The sequence below is a fragment of the Chinchilla lanigera genome, unplaced genomic scaffold (genome assembly GCF_000276665.1).
Source record: "Chinchilla lanigera isolate Chin_1 unplaced genomic scaffold, ChiLan1.0 scaffold00002, whole genome shotgun sequence".
In the NCBI taxonomy this organism is placed as follows: Eukaryota; Metazoa; Chordata; class Mammalia; order Rodentia; family Chinchillidae; genus Chinchilla; species Chinchilla lanigera.
Genome location: NW_004955403.1, coordinates 49,093,618 through 49,115,547, shown reverse-complemented (window position 1 = coordinate 49,115,547; position 21,930 = coordinate 49,093,618). Strand labels below are relative to the sequence as shown.

General features: G+C 37.3%; 1 protein-coding gene across 1 annotated transcript in view; it reads right to left on the bottom strand.

Moving 5' to 3' along the window:
- Positions 1 to 1,804: 1,804 nt before the first annotated feature.
- Positions 1,805 to 21,930, bottom strand: part of Ppp2r2a (protein phosphatase 2, regulatory subunit B, alpha) — a gene marked incomplete at its 5' end in the record, with an annotated part of 71,556 nt that continues 51,430 nt past the window's right edge. Inside the window, 7 exon segments of the mRNA XM_013514116.1 lie at positions 1,805 to 4,328; positions 7,742 to 7,833; positions 10,391 to 10,560; positions 11,574 to 11,738; positions 13,070 to 13,247; positions 14,262 to 14,374; positions 19,878 to 20,043. Coding sequence (XP_013369570.1) covers positions 4,049 to 4,328; positions 7,742 to 7,833; positions 10,391 to 10,560; positions 11,574 to 11,738; positions 13,070 to 13,247; positions 14,262 to 14,374; positions 19,878 to 20,043 — 1,164 coding nt within the window.

The following is a 21,930-nucleotide window of genomic DNA, read 5'->3' as shown; positions in this document are numbered from 1 at the left end:
GGGGCATGCAATGTAATGAGATTAGACTACATAGAGAAATTTTGCTTACAGAGAATGTGGGGGAAACTGCTCAAGATGTTGAGTACAGACATAAAATATGAAACCATTCTGAAGTGATTTTCTATAAAAAGCAGTAAGCCTCCAGGACAGAAAATAAAATACATAAAAACATCAATGGGAGTTGCCTGGTCTATTGGTAGGACATTTTCCTTCTTAAAAACAACGAAATACAACAAAAACAAACTTTCCAAAGAGCATGTATTCAGAATATAATTTACTAAAAAGAACTTTAGATATTGCAGTTAAGTCAGCAAATGAGCAACATAAAATCCCTGCGGTCCTCGTGTACAAAACGAACTGCCCATAGGCTCTGATTTTGCAAAGGGCTGGGCAGTGGCACACCAGCTGGCATCTGGGCTCTCCCTCCAGCACTGGGTCTTTACACACTTACTCTTGGGTCATGCCGCATTGTGGTCTTACTTGCACATATACAAATACCTTGGATTTAGCTTTCATTTGGTCCCCAATCTGGTTTTTAGTAACAAAGCTCTCTTCTACTATAGAAAAAGAACTTCCTGTTTAAAAATCCCTCACAAATGCTATTCAAGACTTAACCATTGCCCCCTAGTGGGAAAGCTGTCAAATAACTTGTTGCTATTCACTAGTGGGAGCTTAAGTAGAACATTCTAAAAATGCAACGAAATAGTACCATCTTTTCCCCGATGCCAGTTTTAGCACGGTGCTGGGGATTGAACACAGTCGCATGTGCATGCAAGCACTCCATCCACGGGACACACCCCAGCGCAACTATCATTTGCCAAATTCAAGAATGCCTATGAAAACAGTCTTTGTAGTGCCTTCTGTGATAGGCGCTGTGCTAGGTAGGGAAGGACTTTTTAATGTTAAGCCTGTAAGGTGGGTGTTCTAAGACAGAAGGAGTAGTTTACATAGTGGAGTATCACTCATCTAATAGCTGTAATTTGATTCATATGGATTAATTATAAAATAAAGCAAGATGCTCTCAAGGCTTCTAGGGCAAGGGGTGTAAGCAATCTTATCCACGCACACACACGTGACCAGACAAGATTACCATAAAAAGTGGTGTTCTCAAATACAAAAGAAAACAGACCTGAGGGTTGATGATATGGCATATACTTATCGCTTTCCTAGGGAACAAAAGCAGCACTTGGTTTTCTTTCTGAAGTGCACATTACTATCACCACCTAAGTTTGTATGTGGTAGAAAAAAAGATGAATATCCCCAGAGAAGAAAATGGTTTCACTAAAAATGTTTTTTATCAGTGCTGCTTAGCTCCCACAGATACACAATTTTCTAACTAAACACACTGCTCTATGAGTTCCACACCAGAAAAACTTCGAGGTTCATATTTACAGTTTTGTATAACTAACCAGAATTAACTTTCACAGTCAAGGTTTTTAAAAAAGCTCATGATTTTTTTTTTTTTCTGGTACTGGGAATTGAACTCACGACCTTGTGCTTGCTGGGCAGGCACTGTGCCGCTGAGCTAAATCCTCAGCCCCAAGGCTCGTAATTTTTAAAGGAAAAAAGTTGCATGTATTGTTTTACTCCAAGACTAAAGGATTCAAAAAAAATTTAATACGTAGTAGTTGTTATATAAGCATATTTACACAGATTTATAAACTAACTTATTGCCCAGCCACAAAAATCAGAGATTTAACAGAATACATGTTCTTCCGTAATCTTCTCAAAAGGTTGAGAGAGAAGGGACAGCATATGTGTATTAGTGGCAAGAGTTCAGGGAATACAAGCAACTTGACAAGACTTTATTCTATAATTTTTATTAATAAAACGTTAATGACCATATAAAATGAGTGGCTGGGCTTATAGTCTGCTACAGCAAAGAAATTAAATACTTGAGTTAAAAGTTACAGTAATTCATCATAGCAATCCTTGATAAAGGCATTTTTAATTTTAGTAATTATTTATCATTAGTATTTGAAACTAACCCTTAGTGTCATGGATGAGAATTATCATAGCTAGTGACAAATCAAAACTGAATTTCTCAGAGCTATTTGCTGGTATTTCACCTCAAGAAATACAAGCAAAGTGTAAGGAAACCATCTCCCAAAAAGATGGTCTGTAAAGTTGTCCAATCAGAAAACAGAATACCACTGATACTTCTGATAAAGGAATAGCCCACTTGCAACTCAAGTGTAACAGATTACGAATGTACCCAAGATCCCCAAATAAATTAGTCAAAGTGCCATTAAGAATTATCAGACATATAATCAAGTGTTTACAAACTCATGTGCAAAAGATACAGTAATTTTATTACATAGAATTTCTCCTGTGTGCTAAAAACTTAATTTACAAGACATAATTATTTGTATAATGGAGAGGAAATTATGGTGGAGTTCAATATTTTCCATTACTGAAGAAGAGAACAATAGGTAGTGGGCATACAAGCACTTGAGTCCTCTGTATTCAAGGTTGTTGTTATATTACCGCTCAAACAAAATATACTACCATTCTTTATAATATAAATGCCTGCTCGATTCATCTTTTAAAAATAAAGTCCATCTTTTTCTCCATTAAAGCTTCTGCAGGACTGACAAAAGGGCATCCCACTATTAAAACCAGGGGTCCTCTTCGTCTTTGGGTATCACCACTTAAGGACAATGCAGTCGTTTATAGATCTAAATCTTTGAGGCAGCAGTTGGAGTCCATTAAGCACTTTTTGAACACTGTATCTTTAAAGGTTTGTCTTTAATATAGGCTTTGGGAAACAAAAAACAAGAAAAATATCTATGGCAAATTACATTTCATTTTGATTCTGATTTGATAGCAATAAAATACAAAAAAAAGTATTTGGTGTAGTGTCAATTTTATCTATGAAATTCCTAGATGTTAGTTTTCTGCTCTTATATGACTGAGTGACAAAAAAGTTTTAACTTGTTAAAAACATTTTTAAGTCTTTCACTTAGTATTTAGTAAGGCAAAAATGAAATTAAACACTATAAAAAGTCTTTAAAAATGAAGTTCTACAAATTAGGTTCTCATTTACAATAATTTCAGTAACAGATGAGTTAAAAGTATAGATACAATGTATCCAATACCCTCATAACTACAGTAAAAAAACTCTAGTAGCATTTATAGATCATGAAATCCTTAATACCAATATATATTCAGAACACGTTCACACAGAACCAATACCTCTCCTTCTCCATGAAAAAGAACATTTGTTAAAAAATAACAAAACATACCAATAAAACAATGGAAACCCATTTCATTTCACTGCACCCAAGGGTATGACACAAAATATTGGCTTAAAGAGGTAGGTTAAAAAGAAAAAGAAAACCAGATGCTCCATTCTTTGTCACTTTTATTCAGTAGTAGTTTTTTTTTTCCTTAGTTTCACTGCCAGACATGGCAAGGAGTGATTACAGCCATCTGTTATTAAACATTTGTTCGCAACACATACCCCCTTTACCACTGACCCCAATTTTCACTTTGTGTGCTTTCGTTCGTTTTTTAATATACCACCACCAAGACTGGGTGGAAGGGGCAAGGGTAAGAGAGATGAGGGGACAGTCCAGGAGGCCAGAGAGGAGGAATGCTACAAGCCACAGTAAGAATGAGCTGTATTTAATTTAAAAAAGGGGAGGGGTGTACCCCACAAATGATACAGTAATGAGGATACACAATTAAATCCCATAGCATGACTGAAGGCGTTCACTGTGTTTGACGTCATCACAATGGAAGGCATAAAAAGTGGAGTAAATCAGTGTTGACACAGTCCAATCTAGTCCATTAGGCAAGATGGTGCAAGAAGTCATTTAAATTAAAAGTGCCCTACCCTTACCTAAATGGCTAGCAGACATGGAGAACACCAGGGAGGACTCCACAGAGCTTTCTCCATGTAGCTATAAACATGTGTTGTCGAATGGCACACTGTCAAACACTGGAAGGGGTGCCACAATGGACCTCTCTCTTTTATAGGTACGAATGCTAGATTCAACTATCTCAACTAAGCAGGAAGTGGGCTCTTCTGCTAGGAATGCCGACCCTAATTCACTTTGTCTTGAAATATATACAGATTGTTTGTAGTAGCTACAGCAATGATATTTTCCTTGGGGTGCCAGGCTGTATGAAGGATTTTCTTGTTGAAATCTAGGCTGTCAACACTTATTTCATCTTTCTTTCGCTTGCCGCTTGCACAGACTTTGCGTGGCTTCAAAACCGTGCGGGGCTTATTGTTTTCTCGTGATGCTTCTAGGGTTATATCTCGCTTTGTGTTCCTGTCGAACATTCTGAAGAAATTATTGTAAGATCCAGTCATGACAACACTGTAAAAGCAGAACACTCAGTCAAACAAGGGAACACGAGATACGAGATGGTTCCATAACTAACCCTTGCCTAGGACTCCATATGAAGGCATCTACTTCAAGCAGCTTTGAATTAAGAGATGGGGCTACTGGTGTCAACCCAATCACTGAAAATAAACCTGGCTGTATACTAATTCATTTGGTTCTATGACTACCAAAACTATTAGCGAAGTCAAGAGCATCAGTAAAACTTCTAATGCTGAGTTATTTTGCTGAATAACTTTTGCAATTATAGGTCATGTGGTCAACCAGACTAGACAGTTTACTGAAGCAGAAACACATTCACACATTCTAACCCCCTCCATAATTTGTAAAATACCACAATGAACTAATGCTTTATGGGGGCTGGTGGTTTAGCTCAGGGGCATAGCGCCTGCCTGGCAAGCTCAAGGTTGTGAGTTTGACTGCCAGTACAGGGGGGGGAGAGGTGGGGGCGTGGAGGGGTGGGGAGGGGTGGGTGTCAATAAACAAAAAAAAACTAATGCTTTATTTTACCATGTAAATTATAAGCTATTGAACTCATCCTCAAGTAGTCTGGTTTACACAGTTTATAGTAAATACACTACTGAGAATGTTTACAAAGTAGTATATAGTATTTTTATTGGTAGGCATTTTACCTATACCACAAAAAACATCTTTTAACAAATATTTTCCAAAGTATCAGTTCCAAGGAGAACCAAATTTCTAGCCTACTCAAGACACACACTGTTGGTGGGGACAGGAGGGGATGAGTTTTCCCTCTACTGTACAGGCTGGTGGGGCACTCATCCTCCATCCTCCTCCTGTCCCAAACTGCCAGGCAGCTAGGACTGCAGGCCTGCTCCACTGAGCCTGGGCCCAGGATGTGCTGTCAATTCAATGTGCAGTATGTCACTGATCAACATTCACAAGTACACTCAAAGGCACAAACTTCACAAGTTTGGAACCCTTGAAAGTTTGGAAAGGGTCTGGTGCCCCTACTATTTACCACTTCCACATCATCACATGATTCAAATTATTATAAATGAGATTACAGGAAACTAGGGAATTGTTCGAAGTAATGCTTCATCTGTAACCTACAAAGGATTATCATCTATTTAGTAATGTCTATTTCCCCAAAGGACACTTGACAAAAATTTTAATCAAACTCCAGTTGGTGCATGCCCCTGAAAATAATGGAACTATTTCTTTTTAAATGAGTTATATAAATTGGGTCAGCATCCTCATATTATCTGAATTTGGAGGTTTTAATGAATTAAGCAGGTCTATTCTTTCGCTATTTGTACTTTTAAAGATTATCAGCCAGGCATGGTGGTGCCTGCCTGTAAATCCAGCACTCCAGTAGCTGTGTGGCAGGAGGTCTGCTGTGAGTTCAAGACCAGCCTGGGCTACATAAGCAAATTCACGGCCAGCATGAACCACATAGTGAGCTCCTATCTCAATATATAAATGAGTAAGTAAATAAATCAATATATCATTGGGTCAGCTTTTTTGTCATTCCTGACAAAAATGTACAACCCGACTCTAAACATGAGACAAAACTTGAATTAAGGGGGTGGGGATTTAGCTCAGCAACACAGAGCCTGCCTGGCAAGCACAAGGTCATGAGTTCGATTCTCGGTACCAGGGGGAAGAAAAAAAAAAAAAAGTGAATTAAGAAATATTCTATGAAGTAATTGGTGTGTGGTTGTTTTTCTTTTTTAAATACCCAGGCCATAAAAGACAGGGAAAGAATAAAGAACTGTTCCAGAATAAAGGTAAGAAGGAGATGTGGCAAATAAATGCTATAGAGGATCTTGGACTGGGCCCTGGACCACAGTTTTCTTCTCTGCCATAAAGGAAATGTCTGAGATGAGTGGTGGAATTTTAATGAGGTTGAGAATTAAGACAGCAGCACCGCATCAGTGTACCTATTTCGGCTTTAGATGCCTGCCCTGTCATTTGTAGGACAGTGCTTTTGTCTTATAGGAGATAGTAAAGAATTTAGGGGTAACAGTCACCATATTTGGTGTTTACTCCCAAGGGATACACAGTTTTTAAAAGTCTGTATGTGTCCACATGCATAGATTTTTATATAGACAGGTTAAAGCTATAAATAAGGACAGAAAAGACCAAGGTAGAGCAAACAGCAATGAGGGAACCTGAGTAAAAGTTAGACGGAGAGTTCTTTGTGTTATTCTATCACATTTCCTGTAAGTTTGAAGTTATTCCAAAAAATGTTTTACTGTTGAAGGAGATAACTTAGTACTGCTCAGAGCACAAGGAAGAAGTCGCTGTAGCAGCGCAGCACAAACCCTGTTACGGCAACGCCCCCTCTCTCCTTCCCTTTTATGCGTCGGTTTTATTGGCAGCTGTCTAGAGACACTGTGTGATCGCCCCTGTGAAAGGCCTCTGTTTCAGGGTGATCAGCCTATTGCTGGGCCTTATGTTAAAATCAGATCATTGTATAATTGAAAAAACCAGACAAAAGATAAAAATTCCAAGTTCTATTACCCTCTATAACATCCTATTATCACAACACCAGAATAATATTACATTACTATGGTGAAATTATTACTGAATAAAATATCTCTAGTTACAAGTTAAAATAATTTCAAAATTATGTTTTAACTGGATCATAGTAAGTAGTAAATAATACTGACAACTAAAAGTAAAGCTTATTTATCATTGGAAAGAATCCTATAGATTTTGATGAACTGTACATACTGCTACAAAATTGTTTATTATTATAAGGGTAATTACCTGTGATAATACTGTTAATATGTATAAATGACTACTTTTGTGAGGTGTTAATGCAATATATGGAGAAACTGGTGCATACAAATCCAAAGAAGCTGCTGCCTAAATATTTTAAGGGTGCTTGCTTTGGCAGCACATATACTACATATTTTAAGGAACAGTGAAAAGTCACCATTTTAATTAAGTGCTGGCCATGCGAGAAATGTGATTTTTTGAATTTTTTTTGAAACGGTCTTGCTGCCTTAAATTCTTGTGCTCTAGTGATCTCCCTGACTCGGTCTCTCAAACAGGTGGGACCACAGATGTGTATAGGTATGCCAATGTACCTAGCTCAAAGTGTTATTCATCTGCCTCATAAAGGGGGAAATCTTAAGATATTTAAATAGTAAGTTATCTATAATTTTCTGCTGCAGATGTTTTGTGTGACATTTACTAGTAAATCTGAAGCTTAGTTTCCATTTGTCAGTACCACTAGTACTAAGGTCACTGCAATTATTTTGAGAACTCCTTCAGGAAATGAATTTAGGACTCTAAAATCTAAATAATATTGGCCACATTCTTAACTAATGTGGCAACTATAACAGGAGGTATGAAACAGGTTTCTATCACCTAATAAAACTTGTATTTGAATAAGAATGCAAATTAAAATCACTTACCTGTCAGATCCATTCCAACAACATTCAAATTTGTCAAATATGCAGTCATTTTCATACAGTGAACAAAGTTTACTTCTGAGGTATTCGTGCACCTGGGGAAAAAACACATATTTTTTTTTTTTTTTTTTTGCCTCAAGAGCTATCCAGTTAAATCAGGAAAATGATTAATATTGCCATAGCTCAAAAAAAAGCATTATGTATATTGATAACACACACCTTGTGATTATGGTAAATCTCAATCTTCTTAGCAACAATAAGGTGTTTTACCCTTTTACAAACACATAAAGCCCCTTGCAGGAGACACACTTTCCCACTGTAGAACAGGGGAAAACTCTCTTTTGAGCACAGTACACCTACCCAGATAAGCCAAACCACTATATTTAGGCCACAAAATTTTTTACAGTGACAGATAAGAGACTAACAAAAGAACGTTATAGTAATATTTGATTTATCATTATGTGGCTTTCAACCCAATAACTGCTGATAAAAGCACTGCTTCCACACGGCATGTTCAGCACGCGCGTTTGCCACAGGCCTATGCTTCTAACTCAGTGTACTGTACACCCTATGCACACTGTGATGCTCTGGTCTGCGCTAAGTTCTAATGGCCACCTTGTTTAGAAATCTGATTGTATCACTTCCTATCACTGTAGATTGTCAAGAGCTAATGAGAATGCACATTTTGAATTATAATCCTAAAAACTTCACAAAAATAAGAAAGTGAATCTGGTATGTAAAAGGTCTCAGAGATGAAATACATTTCAACATTGATACTGCTGAAGTACAGAGCAAAATTTCAAAATATTTGTTGTAATGAGGGAAAAAGCATCTATCAGCTAGCCCTTTTTCACTCAAACAAAATCTTAAAATGAAATAATGGTAACTTCTAAATTAGAATTCTTTAAGAAACAACCTATTATCATTTCAAGTGTCCATTCTACTTTCAACAGGATTCAAGCATATCAACATGATATTTAAGTGAAAATCTGTATTAGAGAACAATGGAACTCACATGAGGTTAAATATGTCTGCATGCAATGTGAAAAACAGATCAGAAAATCCCCTCAGTCACATACAACTCAGCAAGATGATTGTACAAATTGAACAAAAATAGCTGAATCTATATGAGCTAATCTCGTGACTATTCTCAATCATTAATCTAATTCATCATAGGCAGAAATCAACAAATCAGTAACATATCAGTAGATGACTCAAACTCAGTAACATTTCACAATACCCATAGTCAAGGTTACACACAGTACAGGGGCTGATTGTTCTCACCAAACAATTCAGCTTCCTAGCTACTCTCAATTAGGTTCAAATCAGTTCTCAATGGGATGACAGAGTTAACTAGGAACTGTATCAAAAACGTACTCTGAAAACAAAACAGTACGTGATCTGTCTTTATTTCAATGTAGTATTTACTGTATTTTGAAATTTCTAATACTGTTTAAGAGAATCTTGAGTGGTTTGTGTCTGTCAAATAGGATTTAAGTTTTAAAAACTTTGTTTCAATTTTATTAGGAATGTATAACATAAAGAAGGTATCATTTATGAACTCTAGTTCTAAGACAATGTGTTATAACTTGTAACTAGATGTCCCCTTCCAAAGCCTCATGTGGTTATAACTAGGGCTTTCCAGAGGCAGCTGGATCTAGGCTTGTGTGATGCTGGGAGTAAGTGTGCAGTGGGATCAAGGGTTTCTGATCACTACATTAGTCCACTGATTGGTTTAGCATAGGTCTGGGTGTGGATAATCAGAGGGATCACCAAAAGGTGGATAGCCTGGAAGTGATAAAAGAAGGCTGCTACTGCTGGTGTTGTTGCTTGCTGCTCTTCCTGGCTCCTACCTTCCATGCCATGAACTGCTGTTTCTCTTTTGTGATGTCCCTCTGCCATACCACCCTGTTTTGGAGCCATCCAACAAGGAACTGAAACCTCTACAAATTGTGAGCGGAAATAAACCACCTTTAACTTGTGGGAGTCAGGTTATTTTGCCTCTGCAATGAGAAAACTAAGATACAGTGTAAAGTATTTTCTATCCTAACGAGTTTCTGCTATCCCCTACCCTGTGCTGGGCTGGGTACTTCAACCTCTTTTCTCTGATGTAGTAGACACGGAACACAGGTAGTAGCTGGTTAACAATCTCGAACTGACCAACATCTTCCCACCAATAGGCAGCTCCTAGAGCAACCTGGTGAGCTTTCAAGCCCCTCTGCTTTAGCTTACAACAAAGCATGGAATTCAAGTTCATCTGACTCAGCATGTGAAGCTTAACTTCTTGAGCAACTACCATCACACACTCTCCAGCTGGAGGGACCCCAACTAGCACTGTTTCCCCCAGCCCTCTTCCTGCCCCTAGCCCCACTTAGCGTGCTCATCCCTTCTCATTTAATGGCACAGCAGCACACGAAGTTAATACTGAACTAAACTGGAGAACAAAATCACACTTTAAAAAAACTGAACTTACAACACCATGTACGTAGGTACATACACATGAAGCATACGGGAAAGTGACAGTTCACAGACCTCAGGAAAAAAGCCTAGTGGTGAACAAAGTCTACTGGGATTAACACCTTATACAAAATCCTCTTTGAACACCTGAAAGTATACAGGACACATGCTTATTCAAGAAAGAACTACAAATACCTGGTACGTCTCCACAGGCCTGTTTTCCATATTTAAATCCCAAATTTTGACTGACAAATAATCTCTAGTCATCATATAGCGACCACTATGACTGAATTTTACATCAGAAATAGAGGAGATGATTTCAGAAAAAAACGACCTGTTACTGGGATCTTCAGGTTCTTCAAACACTAAAAACAAGCAAAAAGAGAGAAACAGAAAGGCAGGGTATACCAAAGGTCTGGTTTGGACAAATCATTTTTCTTTTTTTTTGTCTTCACGTACCGGGGATTGAACTCACGACCTTGCGCTTGCCGGGCAGGCGCTGTGCCACTGAGCTAAATCCCCAGCCCCTGGACAAATCATTTTTGAAACAGCCATTCACAAACTTCCTAGCAGTGAGGTAAAATCACAGGCTAATAAAGGACTGAGAAACACCTGGCCGGCTATATAACATTGTAATGTAATTCCCTTCAAAGTTTCTTAAGAAAATGACTTACTGTTGAAGATAATGCACACTTCCAAAGTCATATGCTTAATTTAGCAGAACTGGACTTACCCGGGGTTTTAATTTCCACACACCAGGATGGTATATTCTGCAACATCACTGACCACTGCCTGTATCATCACTGTGAGAAACACACCATCCTCACTCCTCCAAATCATACCAAGATTTTTTTCTAGTGGCCAGCTAAATTTATTTTGGTAACAGTTTATACCTGTTCCGTATTTCAAATACATTTAATAGATGAAAAGACTATTACAACCCTTTAATTTTTTCCCATTATTCATTTTTGGTTGTGCTGGGGATCTATCACTGAACTACACCACCAGCCCACAATCTGATGGTTTTAAAATTTATTTTTAAGCCAAGAAAACTTCTTTGAATAAATCTTCCTAGGAAAATCAAAACAGAAAACAGGGATGAGGAAGGGAGAAGGGACAAAGAACTGGTCTACTTGAATGTAAGGTTGGAATACTAAAAATATATGCTCTTTGGGAATCAATGGACAAGCCCCAAGGGAGCCCTGCTACATATGCTTCCATAAGGGGGAATGCCTCACAGCCAGAAGCCCCAAAGGGTACAGGAGCCCCTGAATACATTTCTGGTGCTAGTTTCAGGCTATTTTTTAAAAACATACCACAGAATTATATCCATCCACCACACTCTACCATCAAGCCACCTCCCCAGCTCTAGACTTACATTTAGAATGCCTATCACAGAGGGCAGATGCCCTCATGTCACAGAGCCGAATGGTTCCTTTACTGCTGCTGTAGACAAATGTGTTACAGCTGTTGGGATGGAATTCTGCGGCTGTGATCACTTCTGTGAGCTCTTCCATATTGGCAGGTTTGATATCCACAATATCTAGGCAGCATTTTATTAAGGAATTTCATTTTCATAAAGGGCAAATATAATCCTGTGTTCCTCAAATCTAGAATTCACTCATACATTTAAAAACAATCACTAATTCTGAACTGCGTTCTACTTTTTATTATAAACTCAGAAGTATTAAATTTTAAAGCTAAAAAATAAAAAACTAGATTTCAGAAGAAAGTACAGGCTAATTTAGCCTGTAGAGGTCTAATTATGATACAAATCCCAGAAGCCATAAAGATCAATATATTTGCTTTCATAAATATTAAGAGAATTCCAAAACAAATGTATCTCAAGAGAATGAAAAGGAGCTTAATTGCATATAAACACAGCAAAATTTACTTAACACAAAAAGGGTATTTTAAAAAAAATAATAAATAAAAAATAAACCTGGTGTAAAAACTTGGAAAAAAGTAAAAAGAAATACAACTGGCTAATTGGCTGATGAACATGAAAAAGATGCCCAAATCTACTCAGAATGAAAGAAACTCAAAGCAAAACAAAACAAAACAAAACAAAACAAAACAAAACAAAAAAAACAAACAGAAACCCTTTAATCCCAGCACTCAGGAACCTGAGGCAGGAAGATTACCTTGACTTCAAGGCCAGTGAGAGTTACACAGTGAGTTTAAGACCAGCCTGAACTACATAGTGAGATTCTATCTCAATAACAAAATGAACAAACAAAAATTAATAAATATATTTATATATATTACTATCCTGTATATATGTATCAGTGTGCACAGGTATGTATGTTTGTATTACATACTTAAATATGCACAATAAGTTTTAGGAGGCTATATAACAATAAAAATTGAATTTAGAGAATTTCTACTGATTTTATATGCCATCAAGAAATACAAGTTGTGTGTACTTTTTTCCAACCTTGTTGGAAGTACTTTTATAATTAAAACCAAATACACTTTCCTCAAACTTGATTTTCTGAACAGAAATTACGGCAGGGAGTGGCACAGCCCCTGCCTGGCAAGCACAATGTCCTGAATTCCATTCCCAGTACCAAACCCCCCCCAGCCCCCACAAAACCCAGAAAATTAAATTATAAAATATAAATTCCTATTTTCATAAATACACAAATCCCTGATAATTCCATGAATTAAACTTTGAAATCAATGCATTATGTTATTTATCGTCATAAAGTAATCTCCTCTAGTGGTTAGTCATATATACAAAGGAAAAAAAGTAAGAGTCCACATATATTAAGACACTATAAAAAGGAATCAGTATAATAAAGAAGAAAATAAATTCAATATGGACACAGTATGCTTTATCAAACACCAAAAAAAGAAAAATCAAATGGATACTAAAACTCCTGTCTGTAATTTCCAAGTGCCAAAGATTAATCCGCAAATCATCTGCAGATAAGTAAGTTTCATAGTCACTATTAATAGAAATGGAGTTGATGTGGTATGTATGAGCATTGGCAAATATTCTTCGTGGACTGGCCTCCACCATTAAATCCATGGGCCTGAAGACTGGCACCTGTCAATAAGACACGAAAAACAATTTACAAAAGGCTCACTGTTTCACACAGCAGTAAATAGAGCGCTTCATTTTTTTTTACAGTAGAATACAGATTTAGTTTTTAAAAGCAAATGATATTGATCCTTAATTTAAAAAGTGCTGAAATGCGAAGAAAAAAATTTTTCTGACAATTTACCTTCTTTTACTGGAAGCAATACTACTAGAATTTGCACTTCTTAGTTCTAATGTTTCACTTAAAAGATGTTCAACACTGATAATTTTAGGGGGCGGGCAGGGTCTTGCTTTGTAGCCCAAAACTCACTATGTAGCCCAGGGTGGCCTTGAACTTGCAGCGATCCTCTTGCCTCAGCCTCCAAAGTGCTGGGATTACAGGCTTGCGCCACCACACCCAAGTAGACTAATAAATTTTTAGGGTTCAAATTAATGAATCTAAAAAAGAAATTAATCTGTAACATCTATTTCTTAGTACTTTTAAACTACAACCGAAAGATCTGCCTTTCTCCCCCTGCAGTACTTGAGGACTGAACCTAGGACCTTTGTACTAAGTTATGTCTCCAGCCCTTTTCGTTCTATTTTTTTTTGATCTGCAAAGAAAAACCTGGAACTTAACCTTGCTATTAACAACTGACATTTCAACCATGAAAGCCAATGAACAGTAATACAGCAGAAATGTCCTTGTGCTTGAGTCTTGGTTCTGCCTTGTGTTACAGTAAGCTATGTAATTATGTAATTCCGTTTCTAGGATGAAATGAGAAATGGTATCAACTCCCCCCAACCCCCGTACAGGGAATCGAACTCACGACCTCACACTTGCCAGGCAGGCGCTGTGCCGCTCAGCTAAATCTCCAGCCCCAAAATAGTATCAACTTGTTACAGAATTACTGATGGAGGGAAGGGGAGGAGGTAGGACACCTTGACAGTAATTACTGCTATGCACGTTCTCAGCATTTCAGCTACATGAGATAAATATAAAATCCTATTCATCAGAATCATTTTTTCTTAAATACTTACTCGTAGTGTAGTAACTGTAGTAGGATCTCTGTACCTCCCATCCTCTTCTTTCAAGTTATACCCTTCTGGTCTTTTGTCCCTTTCACTGATTTTCCATAATTTTATTGTTTTATCTAGGAAGATAATAAAGAGAGCTCTTTCAAAAAAAGGTAATATTGATAGAAATACCATTTAAGACAATTTAAATATGCCATTGCATATTTTACCTGGAAGAGTTTTAACATACCTTATCTAGTAAAAACCTATTATACAATCACATAAACATTTTTAATTTATAAAGTTAAAGAGAATAGCAATGAACTTGGTTAATGTTGCCTAATAGTTCGAATGAAAATGGTTCAGACATAGCTCCCTTGGTACACTTTTTAGCAGTTTCTATCAATGATTCCACAGATTCTTCCATTTAAATCTGGTTTTCCTCCCCTCTTATGTCAGGAAAAGAGTAGGAAACAGGGCCTGAAGAAAATTGGCTGCTGAAATATATGTGCTTAACTCCTGCACAAAGACAAAATTCCTACATACCAAGAATGTATAAAGCAGTATCTTTTAAAAAATAAACTTTTATTTTGGAATTAAACTTAGACATGTAGAAAATCTGCAAATAGAGCAGTGTTCTCCTATGCCCTTTACTGGTATCCTCAAACACCAAAGTCATAAGCAGCCATGGTACATTTACCAAAACTAAGAAATTAATGTATAATACAATTAATGAAACTGTAGACTTTACTCAAAATTTTACCAGGTTTTTTTTTTACAACATTCTTTTTTGGGGTTTGTTTCAGGATCCAAACACCACAGTATTTAGTCATCAAGTCTCCCCAGCCTCTTCTATTTGAGCAGTTTCTTAGACCTTCCCTCATTTTCTACATCTGGACAGCTGTGAGTAATGATGGACAGATCCCTTTGTAGAATGCTCCTCAGCTGGATCTGCCTGCTGTTTTTCATGCTCAAACTGGGATCAGGGGTTTCTAGGAAGAACACAAAGATGAAGTGACTTCTCACTGCATCATTTAAGGGAATATGTAACACCAGTATGTTATGGCTAGGCGCGTGGATGTGAGTAATTTTGATGCCTGCCAGTCTTCTCCACTGTATAGTTAAATTTATTTCCCCTGTTGTATATTCTATTTGGAAGCGAGTCGCCACATTCAGGTCACACTTAGAAGTTATACTCCCTGTAGGGAGGAGTATCTATCCATACACTATTTAGAATTATTGCTGTGGGTTCATGAACGCTCATTTACGTTTTGTTATAACCCTAAAATGGCCATTTTATATAAGATTATCACATCCCCGATCACCTTTCATAGCAAAATGGGTGTAATAAAAATTGAAACATGTATAAAGCCACTTTATAAAAGCATTGTAAAACAACTCCTAGAGATTGCAGTGATTATTCTCTATCTGCCTTGTTTAGAACACTTGATGCTTTTCTCAAAGATGAAATATAAACATAAAAACTGCTAACTTTAGTACTCAAGTACTGCTTCTAAACTCTATGTAGTCTTTTTTTTTTTTTTTTTTTTTGGTCTTTTTGAGACAGGGTCTCGCTACACAGTTCAGGCTGGCTTTGAGCTCACTTTGTAGCCCAGGCTAGTCTCAAACTCACAACGATCCTCCTGCCTCAGCCACCCGGAGTGCTGGGGTTACAGGCGTGCAACACCACACCTGGCTGTCTATGTAGTCTTGTTTATAATTCACTTGCAGCTAAGTGACATGTCCCTGTGTATGAGCTTTATATATATTTATATAACCTAGACAGATAAATGAGCCTTGTCTAAATTCTGGAAAGTAAGTATTTGTTCTGAAATCATCACTTCTTGGCCTTTTGGCTAAGATAAAGTGTAGTACCTTAAATCATCTACAGACAATGAGAATAAACCTATCCCTCGCCCCAAAGTTGTCTTGTGACCTATTTAAAATCACAATCCTCATTAAATATCCAAATAGAAAAATCACAATATACATAACAATTTTTCAGATGGGAAGAAATTAATTTATGATCCTTATATTACAGGATGAAAACCCTCTAAAATAAACCAACCACCCTGAAAAAAAATTTTTAAATAAAATTTAAAGAGTGATAAAATGTAAAATTCAAGATATTTACAACTGTTTTTCAATAACGAACACAGGATATCACAGTATTAGTACAAATACACGATTTCAATACAGGACTTTAGGGCGAAAGCAGGTGACAAATAAATTAATATTTGACACAAAAAATATTTTAAAACTAGAATTTCTGGGCCATAGGAGTGGTAGGCAAGAATGAATGATCAAACACCATAAAAAAAATTCAGGCCTATGTACCCACAGGCACTTTTCTGGAGAGAATTATTAGATTCTCAAGAGGCCCTTGTCTCCCTATGCCTGCCTTCACAACTGACTCCCTGTTCTCCTGCTGCCTTAGCAGAGCGGTGGAGCAGGGAAAACCACGCCAACAAGTTTCCTTTGAGGAAATGCAGCTACTAACAAGATTCAAAAACCACCTAACAACAAGCCATTTACAAGTGAACGCTATTTTTCACATATTTAAGACTCATGGCCAACAGGTCAGACACTTTTGCACTATCAAAGAATTAATGAAGATTCAGACAAAAGCAAAAGAAGATTTTTTTAAAAAGAAAACACCTGAAGAAATATTAAATGAAATGATGTTTTCCAACGCAGTAGTTTCTAATTTTGAATATAAAGACTTACTGCAGAGTTATTATGCTGTATTTCATAGAAAAAAAACTACACAAAATAAAGAAGTTACCCTATCTAACAGATACTGACATTTTCCCCAAATCACTGTTTTATTTTTCCTTTTTTGGTAGTACTGGAGATTAAATCACAGAGCTTAGCCCTTTTCATTTTGGGGAACAGGGTCTCAAAAGCATCTAAGCTCACGGATCCTCGTACCCGCCCGGCTCCTTTCCATCCTTTTAACAAACTCTGACACTGCTTGAGTCCTCTCTCGCATCCTTCCTCATTTTACCTTGCCCAAGCACAAAAGATGATAAAGTGCCCACACCTGTTTTAACCTTCCATACTTGTGCCTACTTGTTAAAACTACTTTCAGCCTACAAGAAACCATGCAACCTCCTGTTACTTATTGTTACGGTTTGTGTCTAGGTGTCCCCCCAAATCCTCAAGCAGTCATGGGGCAAGTTTTACAGTTTATGAGCCAATGCTGGGATTATGGGTTTGAGTGCTATACCCGCCCTGGAGCGGACAGTTTGCATACAGTGTAAGGGAGGGAAAGAGGCTGCTTGCCACCTCTTCCTCTCTTGCTCTGGTTGTCTTTGTTGTCTTTGCTGTTTTCAGCTGCCATGAACACTTGCCCTGTGCCATGTGCCACTCTGCCCTGCAGCCAGCCAAGTATGGACTGAAACCTCCACAAACTGTAGGTTAAATAAACTTTTCCTTCCTTAAGTTTGGGGATTGGGTATTTTGTCTCTGCAACGAGAGAAAAGTAACCAAGACACTTGTGTTTCACTTAGAATTCATTAACGACAAATGACCAAAATTAACATACTCTACAGAGCCTTTAATAATTTGTAATGCTAGCCGGAGACTTTTCAAATATACGTACTCCATACATATTTAAGAGACACTGTTGGTTCTGTTTATGGATGGTAAGGACGGAGGTTCACACCCCTGCCCGAGCCGCTGGACACCCACTGCCCGTCTCTTTCAAGCCTCTGTAGTGTGCGAAAGGCTCACCTGCTGGCTATGTGTTGCTGAGGCGGCACAACGAAGCCTGTGGAAAATACAGGTAAGACTTAACCTACACATGAGCTGAAATGGGATTTGCTTCCCAAGAACACTGCAGAGGAAGGGGAAGAAGGAGAAATCAAGAAACGAACTGGCCACAACCAGAACTGCCGAGGCCGGATGATAGGTCCCTGGGGCTTCATTATACGGTTCTCTCCACTTTGGCTCACATCTAAGACTGTCTTTTTATAAAAAGTGAAATGATTTAGCCTATGAAAAATGAATTGTTGTAGTTATTAGGAACGAATAGTCTAATATAGGAAATGTGTAACAATATTCCTGGGGATTATTCTCTAAAAGTAGGAGTTATATAAGAAGTAATTTTACATCCAAGGGAAGTGTCTGAGCCCATTTTATTTTACTTTTTTTTTTCAGACAGAGTCTCACTGTATATAGCTGTGTCCAGACTGGCCTTGAACTATGTAGCCCAGGCTAGCCCCAAACTCACAGCGAACCTCCTCCCTCTGTATCCTGACTGCTGGGATTACAGGTGTGTACCATCACACCTGGCATGAGTGCTACTTTAATAACTTGGTTTATCATATAAATTAAAGCTGAACTAAGATGGTAAACCAATATATGATCAGACTAAACACAGTTGATGCTGCCAGTTACAGATTTGGCAATATTTTGAGGACTGCATTACCAGAATTCAGTGTAGTGGGCCAAGAGGCATACCAGCTTAGATTCTGAAAATGGTATGGTGCCAAGTGTTAGAATTTGCTTTTCTTACTAAATGAGGATGATAAATTGTGAATGGTTTTCCCTAACCCTGTGACAGCCTCAAAAGTTTTTAATCTAAATTTTTTGCAAGGTCGTGAGTTCAGTTCCCGGTACCGGAGAAAAACCAAAAAAAAAAATAAATAAATAAAATAAAATAAAAATAAATTTTTATGGACTATGCTACCCAGATCCTAAAGTACCTTCTGCCACAGCAATCACTCTAATGGTTCTCTATAGACTCAAGACCCTAAGGTGCAAGAATTTAAGGGAAAAGCCGGGCATGGTGGCACATGACTGTAATCCCAGCACTTGGGAGGCTGAGGCAGGAAGATCCTTGCAAGTCCAAGACCAGCGTGGGCTACAAAGTGAGCTCAAGGCCAGCTTGAACTGCATAGGGAGACCTTGTCTCAAAAAGACAAAAAGAAGAAAAAAAAGAATTTAAGAGAAAAAATATTAGAACAGAAAGAAATCCCTCAATTTGTAAAGGACTTCAAACTGCTCCAGACTCATTACACAATTCTAATCTTCACTTGATAACTTTCCCTGGGCAAGTATAGTGCTATGAAAGAGTCATCTTTGGTCATGTGGTTGTGGGAAGAAGGCAACATGTCATGAAGTCAAATGAAAACAATGCTCGCCTACACAACATCTGGATGTACCATCCTTTCAAAACGCACTCTACATTTACAGTTGGAAACACTTGGAAAGGAAGAGGAAATTAACATTTATCAGCATTCACACTCATGTAGAAGAATTAACACATTTAGAACTCATAACAAAATCATAATATAAAATTATTATCTCCAGCTCGCTGATAAAGAAAATTCTAGGAACCTGCCCCCGGCCTCTAAGCTGAGAAGTAGCAAAAACAGAACTGACGGTAAGTGTAATGGTGTTCTTTTCATACCAACTGGACATGGAGTGATCAAAAATTAGTACCAGATAATCTTGCAGAGAATCTGAAAACTGCCAGTAAACAGTAAAAAAGAGAAAGAAGCAGTTTTTTTAAAGGGAAGAAAAACTGGTAAGCATCTTTCTCCACATAAATCAATGACACTCCTGGAGATGTAAAGCATCATCTATGGAGCATGTGCACAGAGGGGCACATGAAAAGCAAAGGTGTGCACTTACCATTGGTAGACAGTAAAAACTGAGCAGCATTTTTCTGGGGTAACCACCTAATTTTGTTGATCTTTTCTTCTATTTCTAAACTTTTCAAGTAGTCAAATTCTGGTTCATGGCTCTGGAAGGTGCTGTAAACATTATATTCTCCTCTGCTATGAGACTGGATTTTGTTCTAAAATGGAAACAAAAATATGTAGAACACTGAGAAATATTTCAAAATAATCACATAGATAATTCCAATAACCCCTGCAAATTCTGAAAAACTGTAGATAGCTCTACCTTAATTATAGTCTATGTTCTATATTTAAAAGCTTTCAGGGAATAAGAAAATTTAGAAGAAAAACAGGCTTCATTAACAGTAAAACAGTAGATCCCTTAAAGATCAACTTGATTACTAATTACTATTACTAATTAATTAGTATAGGCATACTGATTTAAAAGTCTGAATATCCCTAATAGAGGAGTTCATCTGAAAAAAGCTGGCTGAAGCATATTTTTCTGCACATTTTAGGGAGTCAATTCCCAATCTGCTATTTAATATGATGCTTTGTCCTCTTTTTCCTTTCTGATGCCTATCTTCTGAATATTTCACTACTGAAAAACTCTTAAAAGAGAATAACTTTCTAAACGCAATGATCCTTGTGACCCCTACCACCCACCCCAAGACCACTACTAAACTTTGCTACGGATTAAGTACATGCTCAGCACTACCCTGTAACGTACCCTGGCACCCCTACGAACTGCTCACCCTTCTTAAATCAGCCTCCTTATCTTAAGAGCTTTATACACACTGATGCTTTATTTCATTATCAGCTTGAAAAAAAAGAAGATAAAGACACAATATAAATCTCAGTTAACACTAATACCTCTCAGCAAGACTGAAAATTACAATCAGGTTTATAGTTTCTTCTTTTAACCTATCACATGATAAAAGGTCTTTTTATCAAACATTAAAAAACCTTGTTCAAACAATCATCTATGGGAAAATAGTTTTAAAACATAACTGGATATTATTGATAGACCATTACTTTAAATAAAATGAGTTACCAAGTAAAAAATGTTTAGGAATACGTGATAATAATACCCTATTAGCATTCTTCATATTGAAAGAAAACCTCATTAAATTCTCTTGGAGGTACATTTTTCAGGGTTTGGTTTTTTTTCAGTAGCCTGACGATCTGGATGTGCATCCACAGGTAAAATCATATTTGAACCTCTGGTAAAAGCATCAATAAGAGTGATTTTGCCAACATTAAGAGAGCTGAGCAGACTGCAGAACTAATCCACCTTGGTGCTATGCTGGGAGGTAAATTCACAGCCTTGATCTTATTACCATATTCTACCAAATTAAATGAGCCAATTTGTTAAATGTATATTCACAACACTTTAGAATACTTCTTCAAAAACAAACAAACAAACAACCCCACCCCCAAAAAAAACAAAAAAAACTTCTCCACCTTAGGGTCAGAGATATAGCTCAGCAGCACAAGTGCCTGCCTGGCAAGCACAAGGTTGTGAGTTCGATTCCCGGTACCAGAAAACAAAACAAAACAAAATAAAACAAACAAAAAAAGGTCCCAAGTTCAATTCCTGGCACCAAAAAAAAAAAAAAAGAGAACACTTCTAGAGAATTTCTTCCACTTAAAATTATTCACCCAGTCTCACGAGGTTCAGTATTATATCAAGAAAATACACTAAACCACAATTCAACTTTTAATCTGACTGCTGTTTTAAACATTGAGATTTAATACTCTCATATTCAAGACACAAGAACAACAGTATGGATCTACACATGAAGTATTATGCGATTAAATCACCTGCCATGGACTACAAGAAGCACCATCTCTTTTTAACAGGGAAAAAATACCTCATATAAGGAGAAAATTGTGGCTAAAAAAATGCCACACGCATTAGCCTCTCTTCTCCTGAAATACTAAATTTTAAGACACTTGTAGGACAGAGTAAATAATGACAAGGATGACAGCAGCAGTAATATACACACATCAGCAGTAACCAACAGCAAGCTAGCTGCACAGAGTACCCTCACTGGTGGCAGGCC